This window comes from Scyliorhinus canicula, chromosome 3 (assembly GCF_902713615.1).
Source record: "Scyliorhinus canicula chromosome 3, sScyCan1.1, whole genome shotgun sequence".
In the NCBI taxonomy this organism is placed as follows: domain Eukaryota; kingdom Metazoa; phylum Chordata; class Chondrichthyes; order Carcharhiniformes; family Scyliorhinidae; genus Scyliorhinus; species Scyliorhinus canicula.
The window spans coordinates 122,062,322-122,087,995 of NC_052148.1; the positions used below are offsets into that span (position 1 = coordinate 122,062,322).

The 25,674-nt window shown below is 42.0% G+C and overlaps 1 protein-coding gene across 3 annotated transcripts in view; it reads left to right on the forward strand.

Annotated features, from left to right (window-relative positions):
- usp46 (ubiquitin specific peptidase 46) overlaps positions 1 to 23,856 on the forward strand; it is a 94,679-nt gene extending 70,823 nt beyond the window's left edge. For all 3 annotated transcript variants that reach the window (XM_038791191.1, XM_038791193.1, XM_038791192.1), the window contains 4 exons: positions 3,932 to 4,015; positions 4,754 to 4,951; positions 11,496 to 11,574; positions 22,078 to 23,856. In XM_038791191.1, coding sequence (XP_038647119.1) covers positions 3,932 to 4,015; positions 4,754 to 4,951; positions 11,496 to 11,574; positions 22,078 to 22,179 — 463 coding nt within the window. In that variant the 3' untranslated portion in view covers positions 22,180 to 23,856. The remainder of the gene's footprint in view (positions 1 to 3,931; positions 4,016 to 4,753; positions 4,952 to 11,495; positions 11,575 to 22,077) is intronic.
- The last annotated feature ends 1,818 nt before the right edge of the window (positions 23,857 to 25,674 follow it).

Consider the following 25,674-nt stretch of genomic DNA (forward strand, 5'->3'; position numbering starts at 1 on the left):
TATTTTAGGCTGCACCGGGGGACGAGGCAGGGGTGCCCCCTCTCCCCGCTGTTGTTCGCACTGGCCATAGAACCGCTGGCAATTGAGTTGAGAGCCTCAAAGGGCTGGAAGGGGCTGGTTCGGGGAGGGGGGGGGGGGGGGAGGAGATGGGGACAGAATCTCGCTATACACAGACAAGCTGCTTCTATATGTTTCGGACCCACTAGATGGGATGGAAGAAATTTGGGGGATTTTGGCCGGTTTTCCGGCTACAAATTGAACATGGGGAAGAACCGGGATGTTCGCGATCCAGGCAAGGGGGCAGGAGTGACGATTGGGGGAGCTGCTATTTAGAGTGGTAGGGGGAAGCTTTTCCTACCTAGACATCCAGGTGGTGCGGGAATGGGAACAGATGCACAAGCATAATGTGGCCCGACTAGTAGATCAAATGAAGGAGGATTTTCGAAGGTGGGACGTGCTCCCACTGTCACTGGCTGGGAGGGTGCAGATAGTGAAGATAACAGGCCTCCCGAGATTCCTGTTTGTATTTCAGTGTCTCCCCATCTTTATTCCTTAGTCCTTTTTTAAACAGGTCAACAAAGTGATCTCGGGCTTTGTATGGGCGGGTAAGACCCCGTGAGTTAAAAAGGGGATGCTGGAGCACAGCCCGGGGGGGGTGGGGGCTGGCACTCTCGAACTTTAGTAATTATTACTGGGCGGCGAATATAGCCATGATTAGGAAGTTGGGGGGGGGGGAGCGAGCAGAGGCGGCATCTTGCAAGGGCACTAGTTTGGGAGCATTAGTAACGGCGCCTCTGCCGTTCCTGCCGGCTTGGTGCTCCACCAGCCCCGTGGTGGCCGCAGCCCTGAGAGTCTGGGGGCAATGGAGATGACATGTGGGAGCAGAGGGAGCAGAGGCCTGGTCTCCAATTTGCAATAATCACCGGTTTGCCCCGGGGAGGTTAGATGGAGGGTTCTGGAGATGGCAGAGAGCAGGGATTGAGAGGATGGGCGATATGTTTATAGAGGGGAGCTTTCCCAGCTTGAGGTCACTGGAGGTGAAATTTGAACTGATGGGAGGGAATGAATTTAGGTACGTGCAGGCGCGGGACTTCCTACGCAGGAAGGTCTCAACCTTCCCGCTCCTACCACCAAGGTGGGATACAGGACAGGGTAGTTTCCAGAGTGTGGGTGGGAGAAGGGAAGGTTTCAGACGTTCATAAGGAGTTTATGGGGTCAGAGGAAACACAGACTGAGGTGCTGAAACATAAATGGGAAGAGGAGTTCGGAGGAGAGTTAGAGGATGGTCTGTGGGCGGATCAGTTGAGTAGAGTCGACGCGTCCACAACATGTGCCAGGCTCAGCCTGATGCAGTTTAAGGTCATTCACAGGGCTCACATGACAGTGGCCCGGATGAGCAGGTTCTTTGGGGTAGAAGACAGGTGGGCAAGGTGTGCGGGAGGGCCAGAGATCCATGTCCATATGTACTGGGCATGCCCGAAGCTTAGGGGATTCTGGCAGGGGTTTGCGGATGTCATGTCCAAAGTGTTGAAAACAAGGCTGGCACCCAGTCCAGAGGTGGCAATGTTCAGGGTGTTGGAAGATCCGGGATTCCAGGAGGGGAAAGAGGCAGACGTTCTGGCCTTTGCCTCTCTGGTAGCCCAGAGACGGATATTATTAGCTTGGAGGGACTCCAAGCCCCTCAAGTCGGAGACATGGCTAACTGACATGGTTAGCTTTCTCTGTCTGGAGAAAATCAAGTTCATCTTGAGAGGGTCAATGTTAGGGTTCGCCCGGAGATGCAGCTGTTCGTTGACTTCTTTAGGGAAAATTAACCGTCATCGGGGGGGGGGGGGGGGGGGGGGGGGGGGGGTTAGTTAGAGTAGGGGGTTAGAAAAGGTGAGATTTGTGAGAGAGGAAGGCGGCTTTTGCACTGTTTATAATTGTATGTACACTGTTTCTTCTGTTACTGTTATAAAACCATAAATACCTCAATAAAATGTTTATTTTAAAAGAAAGTTGCACATTGCTGCATAAAATAATGGCAGCACAGAAAGAGGCCAATTGTCCTGTCATATCTAAGCCAGTTCACTCAGAGCAATTCAGCTGGTCCCACTCCCCCACCCTTTCCCTGTAACCCTGCATACTTTTTTCTGTTCAGGTGTTTATCCATACTCTTTTCAAAGCCACAATTAAATCTGCAGCCACAGTACACACATTCTGGGAATGCATTGCAATGTGTTTTTTTCTCGTTAGGAAAAAAGTAACTTTAAGTGATTTTTATTGTGTGTGTTCGAGAAAGAGCTACAGCGCGATGACGACATATAGTTGCTTAGCAACGAGGCCCTTGTAAGGGAAATCAAACCCTTTATTCTTTAGTTTTGCTGGAACATCTCTCTCAGCTTTTCTAGAAGAAAGGTCATACAATGGGGCTAATGACCAAGAAAGCCAATGTCAAAAATCTAAAGGACAGCTACTTAAGGAAACGAAGATGCATTTCCAGGGAGCCTGAAGTTAAAGAAACAAAGAGGAGCTGGGAGCACAACAGGCTACTGTTCATTTCAAGTGGTTAGTGAGTGTCAAAGATATTTGAAGCAGCTCTAAGGTTTGTGATATCTTACTACAGTTTGAGACGTTAATTGAAATTATTGTGGAGCAATCGCTGGTTGGATGTTGGAATTTATGTGTGTGTGTAAAAGCAGTCAAGACAAAGAAATCAGAAGTTTTGGTGTAAAACTTGGGTTGGCTGGTAGAAGGGTGTAGATTCACTGTTCAAAAGAGTTCTTTGGAAAACGTGTGGTGGATTTAGGAATGCAACCTGCTGATGGAAAGTCTTGTTGCGAGAGAGGATTTTAAAACATTTTTTTGAGTGTGTATTCGAAGAAGAAATCCACAGATACAGATACTAACTTGGGTTCAGAGTGGTGTGTGTTTGACCACAGCCAATCTGTGCGTTTCAGAAAAGGACTTTTTGTGTTCTAATGAGAACATTGTAGCTTCAAATGTAGCTTTGACAAAGTCATCCAGACTCGACATTAGCTCCCTTCTCTCTACAGATGCTGTCAGACCTGCTGAGATTGACGAGTATTTTCTGTTTTTGTTCCAGATTCCAGTACCCCCAGTAATTTTCTTTTCGCCTCAAATGTACTGTCATCTGTGTTGATCTTAAAATCTTTGTTTAATTGTTAACCTTGGGGGGCAGGGGGCGTCGGGTGGAGGGGAGGAGAAAGGAATATTATATTATAATCTACCTCTCTATTTTCTGTTTTTTCTGTTGTTAAAACAATTTTTTTTTTAAAGTGAAATTTACAATCTTTTGTGTCAGGGTTCCATTCCGGGACCTTCCCATTCAATTATATCATCAACTGGGATCGTAACATTTGTGTCTCCATTGGTTCTTTTGCCATTTATCTTCTAGTAGTGTTCTCCTAGTTCTTGACCTTCACCACCCGGAATAGTTTCTCTGATTCTACTGTGTTTGAATTTGACCACCTTTATTAAATTTCCTTTCATCCTTCACTTTAAGGTTAAAAAATCCAGCTGCTCAAATCTATCCATGCAACTAAAATCCCTCATCACTGGAACCATTCTCTCAAACCTTCTCTGCACCCTCTCTGAAGCCGTCACATCCCTTCTAAAGTACATTGCTGAACTGGTGTTTTATAAAGATTTCATCGTCGCTTCCTTGCTTTTGTACTCTGCCTCCATTTGTGCCTCAGTGTGGTGAAGTACATGGCTGCGTATTTTATCACACTGCTCAACTTTACTGTTTGCTGATCGCCCCGTTCAAATCCCAATTGTCTACAAATTACAATGTTGCTTGAACCTTCCTGCAAGGACGATTTTCTTTTCTAAAGTCTCTTTTTGTTTGGAAAAGTCACAAACATGATTTCTTCAGTGTTTTACAAGCATTACGATACTAATGTGATATTTTTACAATTTTAATTTGCAGAGATTTCAGCAACACAGAAACACTGTGCAGTGAACACAAGTATTATTGTGAAACATGCTGCAGTAAACAGGAAGCTCAGAAAAGGTGAGCATGTAACAAGAACGTAATCTGTAATTTAGTATCGTCATTTCATGAAGTTTGTAGATAAATATTCCTTTCACTAATTTGAGTACCTTTTTTCTTTGCGGCTGATTTGCAACAATGTTTTAGACAAAACTGCCAAACAAATCATATTTAAGTGACTAGCCTGTGCTTAATCTATGCCAGGTATTAGTTAGGGTTAGGAACAACTAAATGCGTAAGACATATTAAAGTAATGAGGAAGTGGGAATCAAATGACTCTTGTGTTTGTCAGCAATCAATAACCAGATGAATAGAAACAAAGAAAACCTGCATTTATATAGTTATATCACATCTCTATATACCCCAAAACGCATTTTTTAATCCATGACATTACTTTGTGCGATTCACAGTTTAACATATATTGCTCTTCCAGGTGGAAATTATCCTGTTACTTGCTGTGTTACTCTGTAGAATGTCTTTGCATTACTTTGCACCCAGCCAGAGTCCCCATTGATCACCCATTAAAACTGGAATCAAAATTTCCTTGTGCAAGAAAATATTTTGCTTTTGTCTTCTGCAACTAATCTCGCACATCTGGACTCATCTTTTGACTATAGTGAGATTCGTCATTCACTCTTTCATTTACTGGCTGAAAATGTCATCTTGGTTGGATCATTTTAAAAGACCACTGCATGAGCAGCAGTGAGTGTGCGTTTATTATATAAACCTTTCTATACTGATTTTGTCTTTGGTTGACAGAATGTGTGTGAAGAAGCTACCTATGATCCTTGCGTTACACTTGAAGAGGTTCAAATACATGGAACAATTGCATCGATACACAAAACTCTCTTATCGAGTAGTGTTTCCACTGGAGCTGAGGCTGTTTAATACATCTGGAGATGCTATTAATTTGGACCGCATGTATGATCTGGTGGCTGTTGTTGTTCACTGTGGCAGGTTTGTTACAAGAGAGACATTTTAGTAACTGCATCTGAGCCAGTTCTTAGAGTAACCTAGTTGTACTCCTGTAACTTGGAGAGGGGAATGGATTTCATAATTGAGAAACTGTGTTTGGAATAGTAGAATATGCTTCATTTAACTATCAGGAACTACATCATGGTTGGATCCACAATTGTGTTCATGGAGTTGGCTCCATTGCCATGCTGGAAAGTATGGACTCCCCATGTTCTCTGCAAAGTCTTTTGTCAAGTTAGTGCTGACTCCTCTATGCACATTGACATTGATCGCAGGGTTCCCAATGCAGCAAAGATTTCAGTGTCAATACTCATCACTATTCTTCTGCATGGTGCCCCATCAAAGTCCTCCATGTGTGACCTCTCTGGCTAGCTGACACCTGTGCTATCCTTGCCTTCTACCCTAATTGCAATGCACCTCTGCCAAGTTTCTCGCCATGTGCAGATCCTGTTTTTAATCTATCCTCGTAGATACGCACACTGTCAGTTTCTGAACAGGTGAGGAGAGGATGTAAAGTAAGAGGTGCATAGTATTACCATCACAAGTTTGTAAGTCAGAAGACAGAAAGGGATGATTGAGAAGTGGGATGTGAGAAAGAGCATCGGGTATAATAACATCACCTCAAAAAATACTGCTGGCAACAGTCTTGATAATGGCCTGTCCAGTATGACCAGCACTATCTTCTCCATAGAGTTTCAGACATGTAGGTACACTATTCTCCCCCTCTTCATCTGGCCATTTTTATAAAGGAGAGGAAATTGTCAATGAGTGTCTTGCAATATGGATGATGTGGCTGTCATGGTTTAATATCTGCCACTTCAAGCTGTCAGATGCGTGTGTGAAGCTTGCAGAAAGTTAAGTATGTGAGAGTGAGCTGAGCATATTGATGTTAATTTTGAGCTTTAATTGATGGAGATTGTAGGTGAGTGATGGAGGTGTGGTACGGTGTGGGATATGGCATTTGAAGATGCATTCATAGACATTGATCACTTGCATGATGTCATTAGAAGTTTCCTTTGCCACTGTACCTGGGTCCTCGAGGGCTTCTCTAGTGGGATCGAACATGGCGGCTATCTACTTCCACAGCCTTCTCACCAGGTGTCTAGAAAGCTTTCTGGCACCCCTGAGTATGTAGACCATCTCTCTTTTCCACTCCCTCGATCAAGACCTCCAGTTCAGCGTCAAAAAACCTTGGAGCCTGCTCTCTGACCAACCATTTCTTTGTTACAGTTGGGTTACTTCCCTTTCCATCAACAAGAGTAGCTTGGTAACACCATGACTGTCCAAGCTGGCTAATTTCTGAAGGTAATAGCAGCCAAACTAAACTTGCAACAGGTGGTGAGGGGAAAAACTCCATGACCTCCCCCTCATCGATCTGCCTGTTACAGATGTGACTGTCGATTGCAGTATTAGTAGGGCTGCCCACTGCTCGGTCCCCGATGAGATTGAGTCCCCTTGTCATACTGAAGACAGCCTCACGTGTGTCAAGTGACACTATCACCATGTTAAATGGGATAGATTTGGAACAGAATTGATAGCTTCACATTTGGCACCCATGAGGTCCTATTGGCCTGAGAATACTATCATTTGTAACGAGAGGAACCAGTTTCCCTGCCGCAGCGGCATCTCTCCATGACCGTATAGATCGGAGTGAGTTGTGGGGGAAAAAAAAAAGATCCATGTTTGCACTGTGAAAACCCTCTATCATCTTGTGTGTGGCACTATCATGGTGCTGAATGGGATAGATTCGGAACCAATCTAGGAGCTCAAAACTGGACATCCATGAGGCACTGGGCCATCAGCAGCAGAATTGCATTCGACCACAAGCTGTAAACTCATGGCCTTGCATATCCTACACTTTACCATTACCATCAAGCTAAGAAATCAATCCTGGTTCAATGAAGAGTGCAGGTGCAGCACCAGGCTTGCCTCAAAATAAGGTGTCAACCTGGTTACACTACAACACACAGCTACTTGCATACAAAACAGTGGAAGCAGTATGTGAGAAACAGAGCTAAGCGATCCCACAATTACTGGATCAGATTAAAGCTCTGCGGTCAGGAGGAGTCTCCACAGATATCCCCATTCCCAATGATGGGGGAGCCCAGCATATTACTGTAAAAGAGGAGGCCAAAGCATGTGCAACTATCTTCAGCCAGAAGCAATTGGCTAATCCATTTTGCCCTCCTCCTGAGGTCCCCAAAATTACAGATGCCAATCTTCAGCCAACTTGATTCAATCTATGTGGTATCAAAAACAGCTGAAGGCACTCGATATTGCAAAGGCTATGGGCTCTGATAACATTCCAGCAATATGTCACTGCAAAACTTGTGCTCCCTAGCCAAGTTGTTCCAATACAGCTACAAAACTGGCATATATACAGCAATGTGGAAAATTGCCCAGGTTATGGTCTGTACACACAAAACAGGTCAAATCCTATCGGGCCAATTACCGCCCTACCAGTCTACTCTCGATCATGATAAAGTAAAGGATGGTGTTGTCGCCAATGTTATCAAGCAGCACTTGCACAGCAATAACCTGTTCACTGGCACTTAGTTTGGATTCAGCCAGGGCCACTCAGCTCCTGACCTCATTACAGCCTTGGTTCAAACATGGACAAAAGAGCTGGACTCCAGAGATGAGGTGAGAATGACTGCCCTTGACATCAAGGCAGCATTTGACACAGAATGGCATCTAGGAGCCTAAAAAAAACTGGAGTCAGTGGGAATTCAAGCGCAAACTCTTTAGTTGGAGTCATACCTAGCACATAGAAATATGTTGTGATTGTTGGAAGCCATAAGTCTCCGTCCCAGGGCATTCTTGAAGGGGTTCCTTGGATTGTTCCCCAGGCCCAACCCACTTCATTGCTTCATTCAATGACCTTCCTTCCATCATATGATCAGGCGTGGAGATGTTTGCTGATGATTGTATAATGTCAGTACCATTTGTAACTCCTTAATACTGAAGTAATCCGTGTCCATATGCAGCAAGACTTGGACAACTTTTAGGCTTGCGCTGATAAATGGCAAGTGACATTCGCTCTACACAAGTGCCAGACAAAGATCATCTCCAACAAGAGAGAATCAAATGATTTCCCATTTAGTGTCATTATCATCTATGACTCTTCCATCATCGAAATCCTGGGGTTTACAACTGACCAGAGCTGAACGGGACCAAGCATTTATATACTATGGCTGCAATAATAATAATCTTTATTGTCACAAGTAGGCTTACATTAACACTGCAAGAAGTTACTGTGAAAAGCCCCTATTCGCTATATGCCGGCGCCTGTTCGAGCACACAGGGAGAATTCAGAATGTCCAAATTGCCTAACAGCGCGTCTTTCGGGACTTGTGGGAGGAAACCGGAGCACCGGGAGGAAATCCACGCAGACACGGAGAACTTGCAGGCTCCACAGAGCCACTGGACTGACACTGTGAAGCAACAGTGCAAACCTCAGTGCTATCATGCTGCCAAGAGCAGATCAGGAATGACTCATCAACTCTCCAAAGCCTGTTCACCATCTACAAGGCACAAGTCAGGGGTGTGATGGAACATTCTTCACTTGCCTGGATGAGCGTAGCTCCAACGACACTCCGCTCCACACCATCAAAATAACCTGCTTATTTGCCATCCTATCCACCATCTCCAACACTAACTGACAGTGGTAGCAGTGTGCATCACCTACAAAATGCACAACAGAAACTCACCAACTCAACAGCACCTTCTAAACATGTAACCTCTGCTAGAAGGGCAGCATAGCTGCCTTGCAAATTTCTCTCCAAGGTGCACACCATCAGGCAGCAGGTTAGCATAGTGGTTAGCGTAGTTGCTTCATAGCTCCAGGGTCCCAGGTTCAATTCCCGGCTGGGTCACTGTGCGGAGTCTGCACATTCTCTCCATGTCTGCGTGGGATTCCTCCGAGTGCTCCAGTTTCCTCCCACAGTCCAAAGATGTGTGGGTTAGGTGGATTGGCCATGCTAAATTGCCCTTGCTATCCAAAAAGGATAAGTGGGGGTTACGGGGTTAGGGTAGATAAGTGGGCTTGAGTAGGGTGCTTTTTGTAAGGGTTGGTGCAAACTTGATGGGCCAAATGGCCTCCTTCTGCACTGTAAATTCTATGATCTATTATCCTGACTTGGAAATAACTTGCCATTCCTTCACTGTCGCTGGGTCAAAATCCTGCAATGTAGGCACTTCTGTAACCACCCCAGTGAGCCCTGCTTTGTGTCAGAGTAAAAGACATCATTGAGAGGAGGAAAAATATTCTGCATGGGATGAGTGGTATACGTTGGCACCGATAACATAAAGAGAACAAGTATTAAGGTTCTACAGTCAGGCTTTCAGGAGCTAAGGAGGAAGTTTTTAAAAAGTAGGACCTGGAAGATCCTAATCTCTGGATTGCTCTCATTGCCACAAAGCAACGATAGTAGAAAAAGGAAGATGGATGGGAATGGCCAATGTGTGGCTTGAGGCATGATGGAGGCGGGAAAACTTCAGACTCTTGGAATGCTGGGACCAGTTCTGGGGCAGGAGGTCATTTTTTCAATAGGGATGAATTGTAGCTCAACCAGATGGAGGCCAGTGTCCTACTGGGGAGGTTTGCAAGTGTGGTTGCGAAGATTTAAACTAAATTTGGTGGGTGAGGGCTGGGGAGTTATGATCTGAAAGTCGAAGATAAATAAGGTGCATAAAGGAGCAAAAATATTCGATAGTACCAGAGAAGGAAGTGGTACCATAATGGATTGGAACAGACTAGGCAGGACTGTGAGAAATACAAGGATGGTTGAGAATGCATGTGGACAAGTGCACATAGTGTGGTGAATACGGTTTGTGAGCTACAACTGTAAATAGCCATGTTGGAATATGACATAGTGACAATAAATAACTGATGTGTGGCTTACTGGCTAATTAGCATTGTGACGGGGGATTTCACACCCAATTGGGTGTCTACTGCGGGATGTCCAGCAGGGGAAGGATTGGGCCGTGAGCTGGGAGTCTGTTCAGGCCACCAATCTAAAGGCCCCCCTTCCCCCTCTCTCTTTCCTTGATTGTTATGGTCAGCCTATTAAAAAAACTGAACAAATGTAACGCCACGCCAAACGCTGCCACCTTCAGCAGCAAACTCTGCTGCTGCACGCCCCATGGTCCCATTTGCAGACCTTTTCATCCGTCCTTGTGCTGCCTCCTCAGACTGGGCGTAAATCACTTCCAACATTTTTCCTATGTGAAAAATAGGGCGGGCAATGAAAAATTAGTCAATTAGCTTTTTTATCAAACTCAATAGCTTGTTAATTTCATTTTAAAAGGGCGGGCAGGCTTCCAATTTTAGCAATCACTGGCCTTGCTTGTTACCAGAGATAGGCATGATGTCACCAAGCTTCAATTCTGGCCACGTTGTGGCTGGCCAGGAATTTTGACGCTTATTTTCTATTTGTCCTGATCTAATAGGTCATCCTTCTACTTTATATTTGTCATGTCTAGCTTTTAAATCATAGGGTTGAAAATGATACTGGACCCTCAATGTTAGCTCTCTCCTATCAGTGAAAGCTGATAAATTACACTATCTGCTTATTTGGTTAATTGTGCTTCCAGTGGGTTGCATTTGTTTCTGTGCATTTTCTGATGAAAGGTTTCTTCTTGCTGGCTGCATATAAGTCTCCTGAGGGATGGCATATACTTAGCAACGATTTGTCATGGCAGCTATTCAGTAAGAAACGGTATTGTACCTCCCATCAGTCCAGCTGCCCATTCAGGTTACAGCAGTAAGACATGGCTGTAGTTGTTTTGAAATCTTGCTTTCATTTCTGGGCATGTACCCCATCAGTTATTTCAGTTTGTGATAGGATTGATCAGAACCTTTTTCCTTCCTGCCCATTACCAGTGGATCCCAGTCAAATGAAATTGTTATCTTTTTTTGGTTCATCAATTCTGGTGACTTCCTGTAAACTACCTGTATGTTTTTTGGTGGGGGGGGAGATTTGCTCGCTAAGGTACTTTTTTTCTGCTTCACCGAAAGCACTAGGGATTAGAAGAGGCCAAAGAAAATTGCACAAGTAACATAAACTTTAATAAAAACTGGATGGAAATTAAATGGAGCGAAAGGAAAATTATTGAATAATTGCAAAACCAAATGTTCATATTCCTAATGTTCTGATGAGGATGCTGATGACAGAACTATGAAGTATGAAAAATACAAAATGCTGTTGATTCACAAGATGATCTCGCTGCATTAAGATAAATTGATATGTTGGATGTATACTGATGGTTCATCCATATATTGACATTGGCTCAATTGTCAGTTAATTAACATTTGTAGTTCCTGAAGCTACTTTTTTTAGAACCAGATAAATTCCATAATGAAATCGAGTAACTGGGCAGTTTTTCTGTGGTGATTTAGACAATAAAGCAAGAATTTCTAGCTGCAGTGCATTTGTCAAATTTTGCTCAATTATTTTATCTATATTGCATTCAGTATTTGTTGATGTGTGATGTCTGAATCTTTTTCTTTCTCTCCCCTTTTCAGTGGCCCCAACCGTGGGCACTACATCACTATTGTGAAAAGCCATGGCTTCTGGCTTTTGTTTGATGATGATATTGTTGAGGTTAGTCTTTGCTTTATAATTTTAAATGAGCAGAAATGGGGTAGATTTTCATCTTATCTATCGAATGCCAGTGCACAGAGTGGAAAATCTGGTGGCGAGGATTGCATACCCAAAATAGATCCAGCCTTTTTTTTTCTTCTTTCCACGTCCCTTTTAAATTAATAGTAGGCAAGTCTGCCAGGGGACTTTATTAAGAGCTTACAATCTCCCTGCTCATTTTGATCTCCACTCTGTGCTCTCCAGTCCTGTGGCAATTCCGCTGTCAAAATCACTGCAAGACGACTTGTGGATAGGGGTGGGGAGGCTGAGTTTGCATACTTGCTATTTTGTTTCCTTTCACATTAAACATGTGTTCTGAGCTGGCTTATTTGCAAAATTCAGGTCAATTTTGGGGATGCAAAATTAATTGTCCAAAAGAACTTCCTAAATTAATTTACGGATGTGGGCATCACTGGCCTTGGCCAGCATTTATTGCCCATCTCAAGAGTCAATCACATTGCTGTGGATCTGGAATCAAATGTAGTTTAGACCAGGTCGATGGTAGATTTCCTTCCAAAAAGACATGGGTGAACATGCTGGGTTTTTTTGACAGTGGTTTGACAGTAGACTTTTAATTGCCGAATTTTTTTTGTTATTATGAACTCAAATTCCATAATCTGCCATAGTGGGGTTCGAACCTGTTGGATTCGGGTAGAGGCATTGCCATGGAGAATTCACCAGTTAACTGCCAAGTTTTGTTTAAAATCAAACCAGGCAGTTCGACTCTGGTCAAGGTATTGCCCTGAAGATGAATCGGAGAATAGCTGTCACTTATTTTTAGTTGCAAAATGCACAATGTACATGTTCCTTCTGTCAGCAACAGGCAGGACCCAGGGTATTAATATATGTAGCTTCTAGCATGCATAAGTGAGTCACACTGCGAGTCTGATTCTTGGCACCCTCCGAATTGTTTAGCAAATGTAGAAGCATATCTAAGGTTGAACACTGTTTTGGGAGTTTTGCAAGCACGGCTAAGAGCAAGATGAAGTCAAGCACGACCACAAAAGGAGAGTGTGGCAATCCGGTGTGGCAAACTGTGACAGACTATAGGTCGTACATTGGACTCCTCAGGCACCTAAGAATACCTTTGTTAGTGTGGAAGCAAGTCATCCTCGACTCGGAGAGGCTGTGACAGCAAGTACAGGTTGGTTACTTTGGCAAAGTACTGACCGTACCCAGCCAGCACATGCTTGCAAATCTCAAAACAATTTTAAAAACTGTTTTTATTGAAAATGTTTTCATTATAAACAGCTTCAAGTTACAATGTCAAAAGAACATAGAAAATCGGAGCAGGAGGATGCCCTTCGAACCTGTTCCGCCATTCATTACGATCATGGCTGATCATCCAATTTGAGAGCCTAATCTTCCCCTCACATATCCTTTGATCCCCTTAGCCGCAAGTGCTATATCTAACTGCTGCTTAAAAACATACAATGTTTTGGCCTCAACTACTTTCTGTAGTAACGAATTCCACAGACTCACCACTCTAGGTGAAGAAATTTCTCATCCCCTCTGTCCTAAATGAGGAGGGGTTAAACTAAATGGCAGGGGGATGGGAACCTATGTAAGGATTCAGAATAGGGGGAATCAAGAGTAAGAGAAAAAGACAAAAGAGAACAAGAAAAGTGATGGGCAGATAAATCAAGGGCTTGTATCAGATAATAACACTGTACAAAATAGGGAAGGGACAGGTACGTTAAAAGGACTAGCCTTAAGGTTTTGTACCTGAACAAGCGGAGCATTGAAAATAAAATGGATTAATTTGTTGCGCAGATATAGTTGGGATTACGGAGACATGGCTCCAAGGTGACCAAGATGGGAACTAAACATTGAGGGCTATTCAATTTTAGGAAGGACAGACAGAAAGGAAAAGGTGGTGGAGATGCATTGATGATTAAAGAAAACATTGATACAATATTGAGAAAAAAAGATATGAGAGCAGATGATGTGCAATCTGTCTGGGTGGAGTTAAGAAATATCAGGGACAAAAAACATTAATGGGGTGGTATACAAACTACCACACTGCAGTGGGAATGTTGGGAATAGCATTAGACAGGGAATCAGAGATGGATGTGATAAAGGAACATCTGTGATTATGGGTGACTTTAATCTGCATGTAGATTGGGTGACTCAAATTAGTCACAGTACAATAGTATACGGGATGATTTCCCGGACCAGTATGTTGAGGAACTAACAAGGGAACAGGCCATCTTGGACTGGGTGTTGTGCAATGAGAAAGGATTAGTTGGCAATCTAGTTGTGAGAGAACCCTTGGGGACGAGTGACCATAATATGGTAGAATTCATTATCAAGGTGAATGGTGAGGTAGTTGATTATGAGACCAAGGTCCTGAACCTCAATAAAGGTAACTATGATGGTATGAGGCATAAGCTGGGAAACATTACTGATGGAAGGACTGCGGGCAGGTTATGGCAGGCATTCAAGGAACGAATAGGCGAACTCTAAAAGTTGTTTATTCCTATTTGGTGCAAGAATAGAAAGGGAACTGGCCAAACCAAGGCTTACAAGGGAAATTGGAGATTGTATTAGATTCAAAGAAGAGGCATGCAATTAGCAAGAAAAGGCAATGGACCTGAGGATTAGGAACAGTTTAAAATTCAGCAAATGCAGACCAAGGGATTGATTTAAAAAGGAGAAAATACAATTTGAATGTAAACTTGAGGGGAACATAAAAACTGACTGTAAAAGTTTCTATAGGTATGTAAAGAGAAAAATATTAATAAAAGCTATTGTACGCCCCTTGCAGTCAGAAAGAGGGCAATTCATAACCGGGAACAAAGAAATGGCTGAGGAACTAAATTTGTACTTTGCTTTTGTCTTCACAAATGAAGTCATGAAAATGAATTGGAGGTTCTGAAGAGCTGAAGGAAATTAGTATCAGTAAAGAAATGGTTTTGGGGAAATTAATAGAATTGAAGGCGGTCAAATTTTCATCCCAGCGCACTTATGGAAGTGGCCCTAGACATAGTAGACCCATTGGTGACCATTCTCCAAAATTCTTTCGGCTCTGGAATGGTTGCTACAGATCTGAGGACAGCGAATGTAATCCCTCTATTCAAAAAGGAGGTAGAGAGAAATGCTGCCTGAACTGCTTCCAGATTTTCAAGGTAGGCACCACGACCGGATTTGAAGAAAATCTTGCAGGGGAGAATTGCAGCGAGGCAGGTAACAGTGTTCCTCTGGCGGAATGCCCTATGGATCCTTGGGGTCTTAACAAAATCAAACTCAAAACATAGTGTCCCAACATTACACGTAATCCCACAATTGGAGAGTGGATGTTAAGGGCTGCAGCAGTTTACTGAGGTGTGAAAGGCAAGGCCATTCCAAACGAGCAAGGCCATTGATGTATTTAAAGGGGTCAGCATCTTGTTTAGTACTTTGGCTTGAACTGGTTAACAGTTGCTTAAATGTTTTAGGATCTCTGAGCTCATGTCACCAAACGGATGCTTGCATGGTGTTCAGTTTGACACCCATTCAGTATGGTACATTTTTTGAATTTTAAATTACATTTCTCATTCTTCTTCTCAATTGCTGAGTGCACAAATTTCTCTTGGTTGCATCTATTGCCTCCGAATATCTTGCTTTTCATCAAATTTAACATCGAAAACCTTCAACATTCCATTAATAATGTCTTGAGGCAATATTTATTCACTTGAATGTGATGGGACCTACGACTAATCCTGGGGAAATGGGAGCTCTTAGTGTTCACTGCTACTAGTCTATTACCTATCTTCTTCCTCAGAGCTTTCAAGTGTCAGCTTGTCTCACTGGTAGCTCGTTCATCTCCTGAGTCAGAAGTTTATGGATCTGCTGCAGCACATAATCTAGGCTGACACTGCAGTGCAGTACTGAGGGAGTGCTGCATTGCTAGAGTTGCCATCACTCAGGTGAGATGTAAAAGATCCCATGGCTCTATTTGAAAAAGAGCACGGGCATTCTCCAGATATTCTGGCCAAAATGTATCCCTCAACCAGCATCACCAAAATGGATTAATTGGTAATTTGTTAGACTTCACATTACACAATTTGACTGCCACACTTACCTATATAAAGTAAGCAATTTTGGTTTAAAATAAATTAATTTTGAGCACTTCGGGACACCCTGAGGATAAAAAGTGCCATATGAATACAGCAACTTATTCTCTTTTCCCCCTGTCTCGCTCTCATTACCTTTGTTGCCTTCCCACATCTTCGAAGGTGTTGATATCTTGCTGAAGTGCTTTTCCTCGGGTACCTTGCACTATCTCACCTAAGTTATAAGTTTACATTGATGAGTCTTGTTGGTGTAGTCTTCGTATTCATTACGAAGGCTTTTTTGATCACAGGCAGAGGGAATGGACAAAGCTCAGCATTCAGCCAAATTTGAACCTGTCCCTATTAAATGTGCAACATTTCATCAAGGGTTTCTGAGTAATGATCAGAACCCCTGGCAAATAAACTATTACAAATGGTTTCTGAGTGAGGACTCTGATCTGTTGGAGTTTGTGACGACATATTGCATGAGAACATGGCTGAGACCACCTAATTCTATGGCCTGGAGTAGGACTGTGCTTATCTGGAAGGCACTGTTACTGCCTCCTTCAGTTAAACTGTAATTTTCATGTCAGCCCTATATTCTGTGAGGTGTCTTGCAAATATTTCCTGAAAGTTGAGGTGGATCTCCTCCACCAATTTTTCACCTTTTAAAGACAGACAAGTCCTCTTATTCTATTAGGTAGGTGTAGATTTGAATCTGGTTGTGTATCCACCTTGCATCATTTAAGTCAGGAAATCTTGTCCGTTACAACGAGCCCCATTCACTTATGCTCAGTACGTTTTTAATGAAAATGGATAGAAACATAAATTTATGCAAATATAAAATTTCCTCCAGAACGAATGTCTGGGTAAACTAGAAAATTGATGAGGATTACTAGTCTTAACCATAATCTCATTCTTTAATCTTGCATAAGAAATTATGCACATTAGGCATGGTACCCAGAAAGTACCTGGTGCCATGGGACTGCACCCCAGCAAGGTATCAATGTCTGCAGAAGATGGGGTATCAATGTCCAGGACATTTGAGGGTTTTTATGTTCCATAACCTCCACTTTTGCAATGGCTTCATTGGAATTGAACCATTGGTCTGTTTCTGTGCTGCGACACTCAAGTCTGTGCTGTTGATTTTTCTTCACGCGCCACCTAGATTAATCTCTCTGCTCCTCAGCCCTCATACCCTTTTGAGTTTGTGTTGGTGAATTCCACATTCCAACCACCCACTTTTAAAAATTTATTTTGTGATCACTGCAAATTTGAGACCATCCATTACCAAATTGCTGATCAACAAAATAAATCTGTCATCGTGCATACAAATTAGGAGCAGAAGTAGACCACTCGATCCATTGGGGCTCATTCCACCATTCAATAAGATCATGACGAGTCTGATTGTAACCTCACCTCCACATTCCCACCCTACCCCCCGATAATCTTTCACCTGTTGCTTAACAAGAATCTGTACACCCATGCCTAAAAAATATTCAAAGATTTTGCTTCCACTACCTTTTGAGGAAGTGGGGTCCAAAGACTCTGCACCCTCAAACGTTCTCTTTATTTCTGTCTTAAATGGGTGACCCCTTGTTTATAAACAGTGGCCCCTAGTTCTAGATTCCCCCACAAGAGGAAATCTGTTCACATTCACCTCTTCAAGACTGCTCAAGATCTTGTATCTTTCAGTGCAGTTGCTGCTAATTGTTCTGAGCTCCAGTGGATACAAGCCTAGACTATCCAGCCTTTCCTGATAAGACATTCCGCCTACTCCAGGTGTCATAAATCTTCTTTGAACTGCATCTGATTGCCATCCTTCCTGAAAGACCAATTCTGTGCTGTACTGTTCTATGTTCTATGTACACAGTATTCCAGATGTGGTTTCACCATTGTCCTATATAATTGAAGCATAACCTCCCTACGTTTGTATTCATTGACCCACACAATACATAACATTCTATTAACTTTGCTAATTATTTTCTGTACCTGCATACTAACCTTTTGTGATTCATGCAGTGGACACCTTGATCCCTTTGCATCTCAGAACTCTGCAATCTCTCACCATTTAGATGATATGCTTTTTATTTTACTGTCAAAATGGACAATTTTACATTTTCCCACATTGTACTCCGTTGCCAGATTCTGGCCCACTCATTTAACCTATCTATGCCCCTTTGTAGCTTCCTTATGTCATCTTCACATCTTAGTATCCTACCTATCTTAGTGTGATCAGCAAATTTGGCAACTGTGCCTTTGGTCCCTTCATCTAAGTCATTTATATAATATCAGGCCCAGCACTGATCCCTGTGGCACACGCTCCTTGCACCTTGCCAACGAGAAAAAGGCACTTTTATGCCTACCCTCTGTTTCCTGTTATCTAGCCAATCTTCTGTTTATGTCAATACGTTGCCCCTGACTCCATGAGCTTATATTTTTTCGTAATAACCTTTGACGTGGCACCTTATCAAATGCCATCAGGAAATCGAAATGCAATACATCCACTGGTTCCTTTTTATCCACAGTACATGTTACTTCAAAAAAACCCAATAAATTGGTTAGATATGATTTTCCTTTCACAAAACCGTGTTGACTCTGCCTGATTGCTGTAATTGTTTTAAAGTGCCCTACTCTAACGAGGGTTAACACCAATGGAACAAAACCCTTTCTCTGTTAAATCTTTGTTCATATCTATAACCCTCTAATCTGTTATCGCGTCCTAGTGAATATATGCTGCTTTTCTATTGCTTTAATCCCTTTATGCAACCCTGTGCCAACTGCATGCAAACATGCTTTACTGCAGTCTTGGGTCTTGTACAAGTTCAACATTATAAAGATTTGATTTTGTTTGGCAGCTTGTCTTTTCCATTTAGTCTGAGTAAGGCCCCTTTTATCTTGCCACATTTACTTTTCCCAACCAAGTACCGTTGTCCTCAACTTCTATTTTTGTTATATACCTGATTTTATTATTACCTTTCCCCCAAATGTTTCCCTATTCTTAGATCATCTCTGTATGCCATTCATTACCCAAAACCTCGTCAAGTTGTACTCCTTTCCATGTAGAGTATCAACTTATTGAATAAGATGATCTTGAACACATCGCAAAAACCCTCCTTTTTCGTGACAAATATATTCTATACTTGTTTTTTGGATAAATAAAATATTTTACAATTGTTTATATATACCCTTCTAATCTGCCAAAAGATTACATTTTTAGTTTCACTCATTCTGTTTAGTATCCTTTTTTTTGAAAATATCTTATTGTGGCATTTATAATTTTAACTATTTTCAACATCAAATTTCAACAAAAACAATAACAATATAACCAGCAAACCCCCCGGACACAAACCCCAGCCAACAAGGCTGACACAAAAAGCGCCACCTTTCCACTGCCAGTACTCACCTCTCTCATGCCCCCCCTGCTGACGGCTTAATGTTTCTCAAAGAAGTCAATGAATGGCTGCCACCTCAGGGCAAACCCCTGCAACAAACCTCTCAAGGCAAATTTAATTTTCTCAAGTCTGAGAAAGCCCGCCATGTCTCTAACCCATACTCCCGACTTTGTGGGTTCCGAGTCCCTCCATCCTAGTAAGATCCGTCTCCGGGCCACCAGGGAGGCAAAGGGCAGAACGTCGGCCTCTCTCGTCCCCTGGGCTCCTGGGTCTTCCGACACACCAAAGATCGCCACCTTTGGACTACTGTTTAGCATCCCTTTTAAAAAAATAAATTTTGAGTAACCAATTCATTTTTTCCAATTCAGGAGCAATTTAGTGTGGCCAATCCACCTAATCTGCACATCTTTGGGTTGTGGGGGTGAAACCCACCAAGCACTGGGAAAATGTGCAAACTCCATGTGGACAGTGACCCAGAGCCAGGATCGAACATAAGAACATAAGAACTAGGAGCAGGAGTAGGCCATCTGGCCCCTCGAGCCTGCTCCTCTATTCAATTAGATCATGGCTGATCTTTTGTGGACTCAGCTCCACTTTCCTGGCTGAACACCATAACCCTTAATTCCTTTATTCTTCAAAAAACTATCTGTCTTTATCTTAAAAACATGTAATGAAGGAGCCTCAACTGCTTCATTGGGCAAGGAATTCCATAGATTCACAACTCTTTGGGTGAAGAAGTTCCTCCTAAACTCCGTCCTAAATCTACTTCCCCTTATTTTGAGGCTATGTCCCCTAGTTCTGCTTTCACCCGCCAGTGAAAACAACCTGCCCGCATCTATCCTATCTATTCCCTTCATAATTATAAATGTTTCTATAAGATCCCCCCCCGCATCCTTCTAAATTCCAACGAGTACAGTCCCAGTCTACTCAACCTCTCCACGTAATCCAACCCCCTCAACTCTGGGATTAACCTAGTGAATCTCCTCTGCACACCCTCCAGTGCCAGTATGTCCTTTCTCGGATAAGGAGACCAAAACTGAACACAATACTCCAGGTGTGGCCTCGCTAACACCGTATACAATTGAAGCATAACCTCACTAGTCTTAAACTCCATCCCTCTAGCAATGAAGGACAAAATTCCATTTGTCTTCTCAATCACCTGTTGCACCTGTAAACCAACTTTTTGCGACTCGTGCACTAGCACACCGAGGTCTCTCTTCACAGCAGCATGTTTTAATATTTTATCATTTAAATAATAATCCCTTTTGCTGTTATTCCTCCCAAAATGGATAACCTCACATTTGTCAACATTGTAATCCATCTGCCAGACCCTAGCCCATTCACTTAACCTATCCAAATCCCTCTGCAGTTTTCCGGTATCCTCTGCACTTTTTGCTTTACCACTCATCTTAGTGTCGTCTGCAAACTTGGACACATTGCCCTTGGTCCCCAACTCCAAATCATGTATGTAAATTGTGAACAATTGTGGGCCCAACACTGATCCCTGAGGGACACCACTAGCTACTGATTGCCAACCAGAGAAACACCCATTAATTTCCGCTCTTTGTTTTCTATTAATTAACCAATCCTTTATCTATGCTACTACTTTACCCTTAATACCATGCATCTTTATCTTATGCAGCAACCTTTTGATTGGCACCTTGTCAAAAGCTTTCTGGAAATCCAGATATGCCACATCCATTGGCTCCCCGTTATCTACCGCACTGGTAATGTCGTCAAAAAATTCCACTAAATTAGTTAGGCACAACCTGCCCTTTATGAACCCATGCTGCGTCTGCCCAATGGGACAATTTTCATTCAGATGCCTCGCTATTTGATGAGAGATTCCAGTGGTGTGTTTTGTCTGCCTCGTGCATCTCTAAATATGAGAAGTCTTCTAGTCTATCTCTTCTAGGTTTTATATCCAGGGGTATTTAATTAACAATCCTGACCCCCAGTTGCAATTAATGTTAGAATTCTTTGTTTAAATCAGTTTCTCTAGTTCCCCAATTTTGCTTTTTTAAACCCTGCATTAATACTGATAAGCCTCTACTGCTGGAAGGGCAGTGTCACTCTCGCCTGATGTTGATCCAACCCCGAAAATCGGCAATTGGATCATTTATATAAGCATGCAGGCACTTATGTAACCTATTAGGGATGTTGCTGGTGTTAAAGTTGGAATGAGTGCCTTGAGTATTGGTGAAACATTACCTTCCTGTTCCCTCGGGAGGTAAGTTGGACTGCTATGTTTGAAGATTTAAGGCAAAGCAAAATGCTGGCACCTGGAGGAGCTCGAGGGGATGTATCCATTGCCAGAGGGGAATGGATTTGGGTATCTGCAGGTTAGGAACTTGGTGAGGAAGGAGGTGCCATTGTTTGAGACTGCAATGGCGGGGGGGGGGGGGGGTGTTAAAAAGAAAATGCTGGCAGATTTTTAAAGTTGTTTACTTAATGACAAATGACTGCTGTTAATAAACTGCCATGAGCTCTTAACTTACATATTTGCATCATGCAGTAGATTCCCTTGACTACAGAAAACATTGACAGTGGCAGAAGACCTAATCTGCTGTCCTTCACTTTCAGTTACATTAGGATGGAAGGGACCGGGAGTAACTTGCATCCATCCCTTCTCATTAGCACTTTTAAAGAATGGATGGAGATGGAAGATCAAATGGTTGCAGGATAGAAACTGCAAAGTTTGGGAAGTTAACATGATTTGTAACAAGCTCCAGGATTGAATGAATGATGTTTTAGCCAATTGTATATTTGACAGGTGCCCAAATCGGAGTGCAGTTATGTGTTTGGTTGGAGGCAAAATATTTGTTTGATATGATCAAAGTGATTTACATTTTTAATTGTGGGGTTGAGTTCTGCAATTAAGTAGTGATTGGCCAATACTGACATTTTGGAGGAAGTAACTGTAAATGTCCACTTGCAGAAATTCTCACGTTTAATGCAATGTTATTTGAACTTATTTATTTGAATTTTTATCTGGTTAGTATTATAATTACTAAAGAATTCTATTTCTTTTGCAGAAAATTGATGCTCAAGCTATTGAAGAGTTCTATGGTCTGACTTCGGACATTTCAAAAAACTCAGAATCTGGATATATTTTATTTTATCAATCAAGAGAGTAAATTGTAAGGTACTGGCCTGAATAATCAGGTAGATGAATAGTTAACTAGTGCAAAAGTGCTCAGGCCATTGCCAACCTATATTGTACTTTCAGGGCCCTTTTTATAAGGCATCAGAACAGGAACTACGATCACACTCCAGGCATTTGTAGGTTCCTGACAAATGTGTGATCTTGTGATAGAGTTCTGTAGGTCGGAGTAGCTTTGGCAAGGGAATATCCAGTTAAAATAACTAACAAAAGTAATGCAAGTACGCATGCAAGACTGAAGTCTTTTCCTAATACATGACAGTAAGCCAACTAATATGGTAGTGTTCCTGATTTTGTTCACTGAGGTGCATTTTCCTTTACCGAACCCAAATATGTGTTTATTTCACTAATATCAGACCTTGATGAAGAAGCAGTTTGTCTTCTCTCTTCCCAGCCTCCTCTAAAACTATTTTGAAGTGGATGTTTGCCTGATCTAAAACGACTGATAATTCATTGGATTGTGGAACAGAATTGGTTGTATTCCGGTTAATCATGTGTTTTTCTCCCAATGTAAATGCAAATATAATAGCCTACTGCTTCACATTGTGACTTGATCTTTCATGTTCAAGCCCTTTAAAGGTCAGACTGTTATATAACGGGAGTGTCACAGAAAATGAAATTTGATTCGTTTGATTTATTTAGCTTTTGCAACTGTTAAATGGTTACATTTTCTGTCTTTCGCATGTGCAATAAGGTCCTGTATTGACAGATCAAGAGAGGCGGATCAAATGGCGGACATGCATTAATGTGAAGTGAAATCATTTTCAAGCTAAATTTGAACCTCATGAGCAATCATTTTTAAATGCTGCAGAATCCTACTTGGCTGTATTTAATTGTTTAGGTTTATATTCTATAGATGTCTTCCCAATATAGCTGAATAGTGCTAAAGGATCATGTTGATCATTGCCAATAACCAATATGGCTTTTTGGGATGCTATCTAGTGTTTTGTTTTAATCATATCATATTTATGAGAATACAATTAATGTATATAGATGATATAGGATGGCATTGCTGACCGATTTGAGAATTACAGTATCTTATATTTGGCAAGGTGAATAAACATTGGATGGCATTTACAACTTTTAAAAGGAACAGAAACGGCTCAAGAAAACTGCGTAGTCACAAAACTGAAGCCAAATTCTGTACTCTTCCAGTTGAAAACATTGATGGGCGCTTGATACACTAGGTCAGCTCTATCTCTTGTTATTTAAATTATGATTCAGATTGGATTGTTGGATTTGGTTTATACCGTGCTAATCAATTTGGGATCGCATAACTAACTTTCGATTTGCAAATTTGAGACTCATCTAACTTTGGAATTTTTTAACCATCACAAAATATTTACTGTTCTCTTAGTTACTTTGTTTCTAGGCTAATGTCCTTAGTTGTAACCTGTAGCCTACATCAGATTTATCTGGTATAAAAGTATTTTGTCTCGCTCACAGGAAATCTTGCATCTTGAAAGCAAAACTGTCATAAAACTGTGTTATATCTTCTTCCTGGCTTCTCCCCCTCTAATAATTGTCTTGGTTATTGGTCACTTGTGTTATTGTTCTAAATTAGTTTACACTTTACATATACTTACTGATGAACTTCCAACGTAAGGACTAACCTTTTTTTAAAAGCAAAATTCAATTAAAATTATTAGAAAGGAAAACTCCCAACCATTTCTTCCTTTGTTCAGCTTTTACATACAAAGAAGTGGAATGCCGTGCAACAGAGGAAAGGCATCTGGAGACATTGCTCATTAACACCCTCTTTTATAGTTTCTTTATGCAATCTGCCTCTAAACATTTTGTTTATTCATCTTAGTTGCATGTTTTAAATTCCAGAAATTCGTCTTCCTGGAAGTTACTGACAAATGCTGGTTTGTGTTTAAGAGGAAACTTGTTATTAATTGACTGAAAATGTTCTGTGATCAAATTGTCCTTTTCATGCAAGTCCCTATTTTTAAGATCTACTTTTTTACTTATGACCGACACCTGTTGCACTTGCCTATGTGCCGAGAAACGTTGTACCATTTCTATAACGCCAGCTTCAGACAGTCTTGATTTGCTTGGGGGGGGGGGGGGGGGGGGAATCATTGGCAATTAAAAGTACCTCTTTTGATCCTCCATAGAGAGATTTCAGTTATATTAACTTGCTAATACGTGTATTCGTTGGAAGATGTGATTAATTAAAAATCTGTTGCCCCTCCAGTCTATTTAAAGGTCCTGGCTAGCAAGAAATATGGTGCGATTGGCTGTCTGGGGGAATTAGCTCAAATGGTAGAGTGGTTGCTTTGCATGTAAGAGGTAGTGGGATCGATGCCCACATTCTCCAATTTGATTTGGGCAGCACGGTAGCATTGGGGATAGCACAATCGCTTCACAGCTCCAGGGTCCTAGGTTCGATTCCGGCTTGGGTCACTGTCTGTGCGGAGTCTGCACATCCTCCCCGTGTGTGCGTGGATTTCCTCCGGGTGCTCCGATTTCCTCCCACAGTCCAAAGATGTGCAGGTTAGGTGGATTGGCCATGATAAATTGCCCTTAGTGTCCAAAATTGCCCTTAGTGTTAGGTGGGGTTACTGGGTTATGGGGATAGGGTGGAGATGTTGACCTTGGGTAGGATGCTCTTTCCAAGAGCCGGTGCAGACTCGATGGGTTGAATGGCCTCCTGCACTGTAAATTCTATGATTGCATGGAAGGACTTATCAAGGCAGTATCTCTTCCAGAACTGCCGCAAATCGATATTACAAGTTATTTGCTAACAGCAGCCAAGACTGTTGGCTGTGTGAAGTAACCAAAGCTGGTTGGATTTGTCCATAGTCCTTAGACTTGAATCAAATGGGCAGTCCTTTTAGAAAGCAAAATGACAAAAGAGCATTTCAGTCACAGTTTATTTTGATTAGAATTCCTACATTCTTGCAGCTGCGCCTTCATCATGGAAGAGTTTTGACTTTTAGCAGAGGCTCTTTTTTTCATTAATTTGGTGAATATTGTAAGCTCAACGGTCTCCCCCTTTTTCATTTGTTAACACTTCGACAAACATAATCTGGCTGGCCTAATTGTCTTGGTCCCATTTGAGTCCAGTGACTGCCTAAGTTAATGCTTTCTCTGGATTCAGCTGTCCTTAACTTCGATTAGGCTTCCCATATTGAGACTAAATATTAGACCAGCCAATAACAGACTGCAAGTGGTAGCCCTAAGAAGAACATGGTCTCATCAGATGATTGGGTGATGGAGATCGCCCATGCCATTCATTTTCAGATGCCCCTCCCTTTTCCTCCTCCTAAAGATTCAAAAATGTCATTTTTTGGGATTTGCATTGTTAATTCAAAGAAATGTTGAGAGTAGAAGTGTATTTCTGGATCAGGAAACTTCAGTTCTATTTCTAAGAAGATTCCTATTCTCTCTGGATTTATGAATAATGAACTCCTCCATTCTGAAGGAAATGTTCAAAAAAAATTACGAATACTCAGGTATTCCA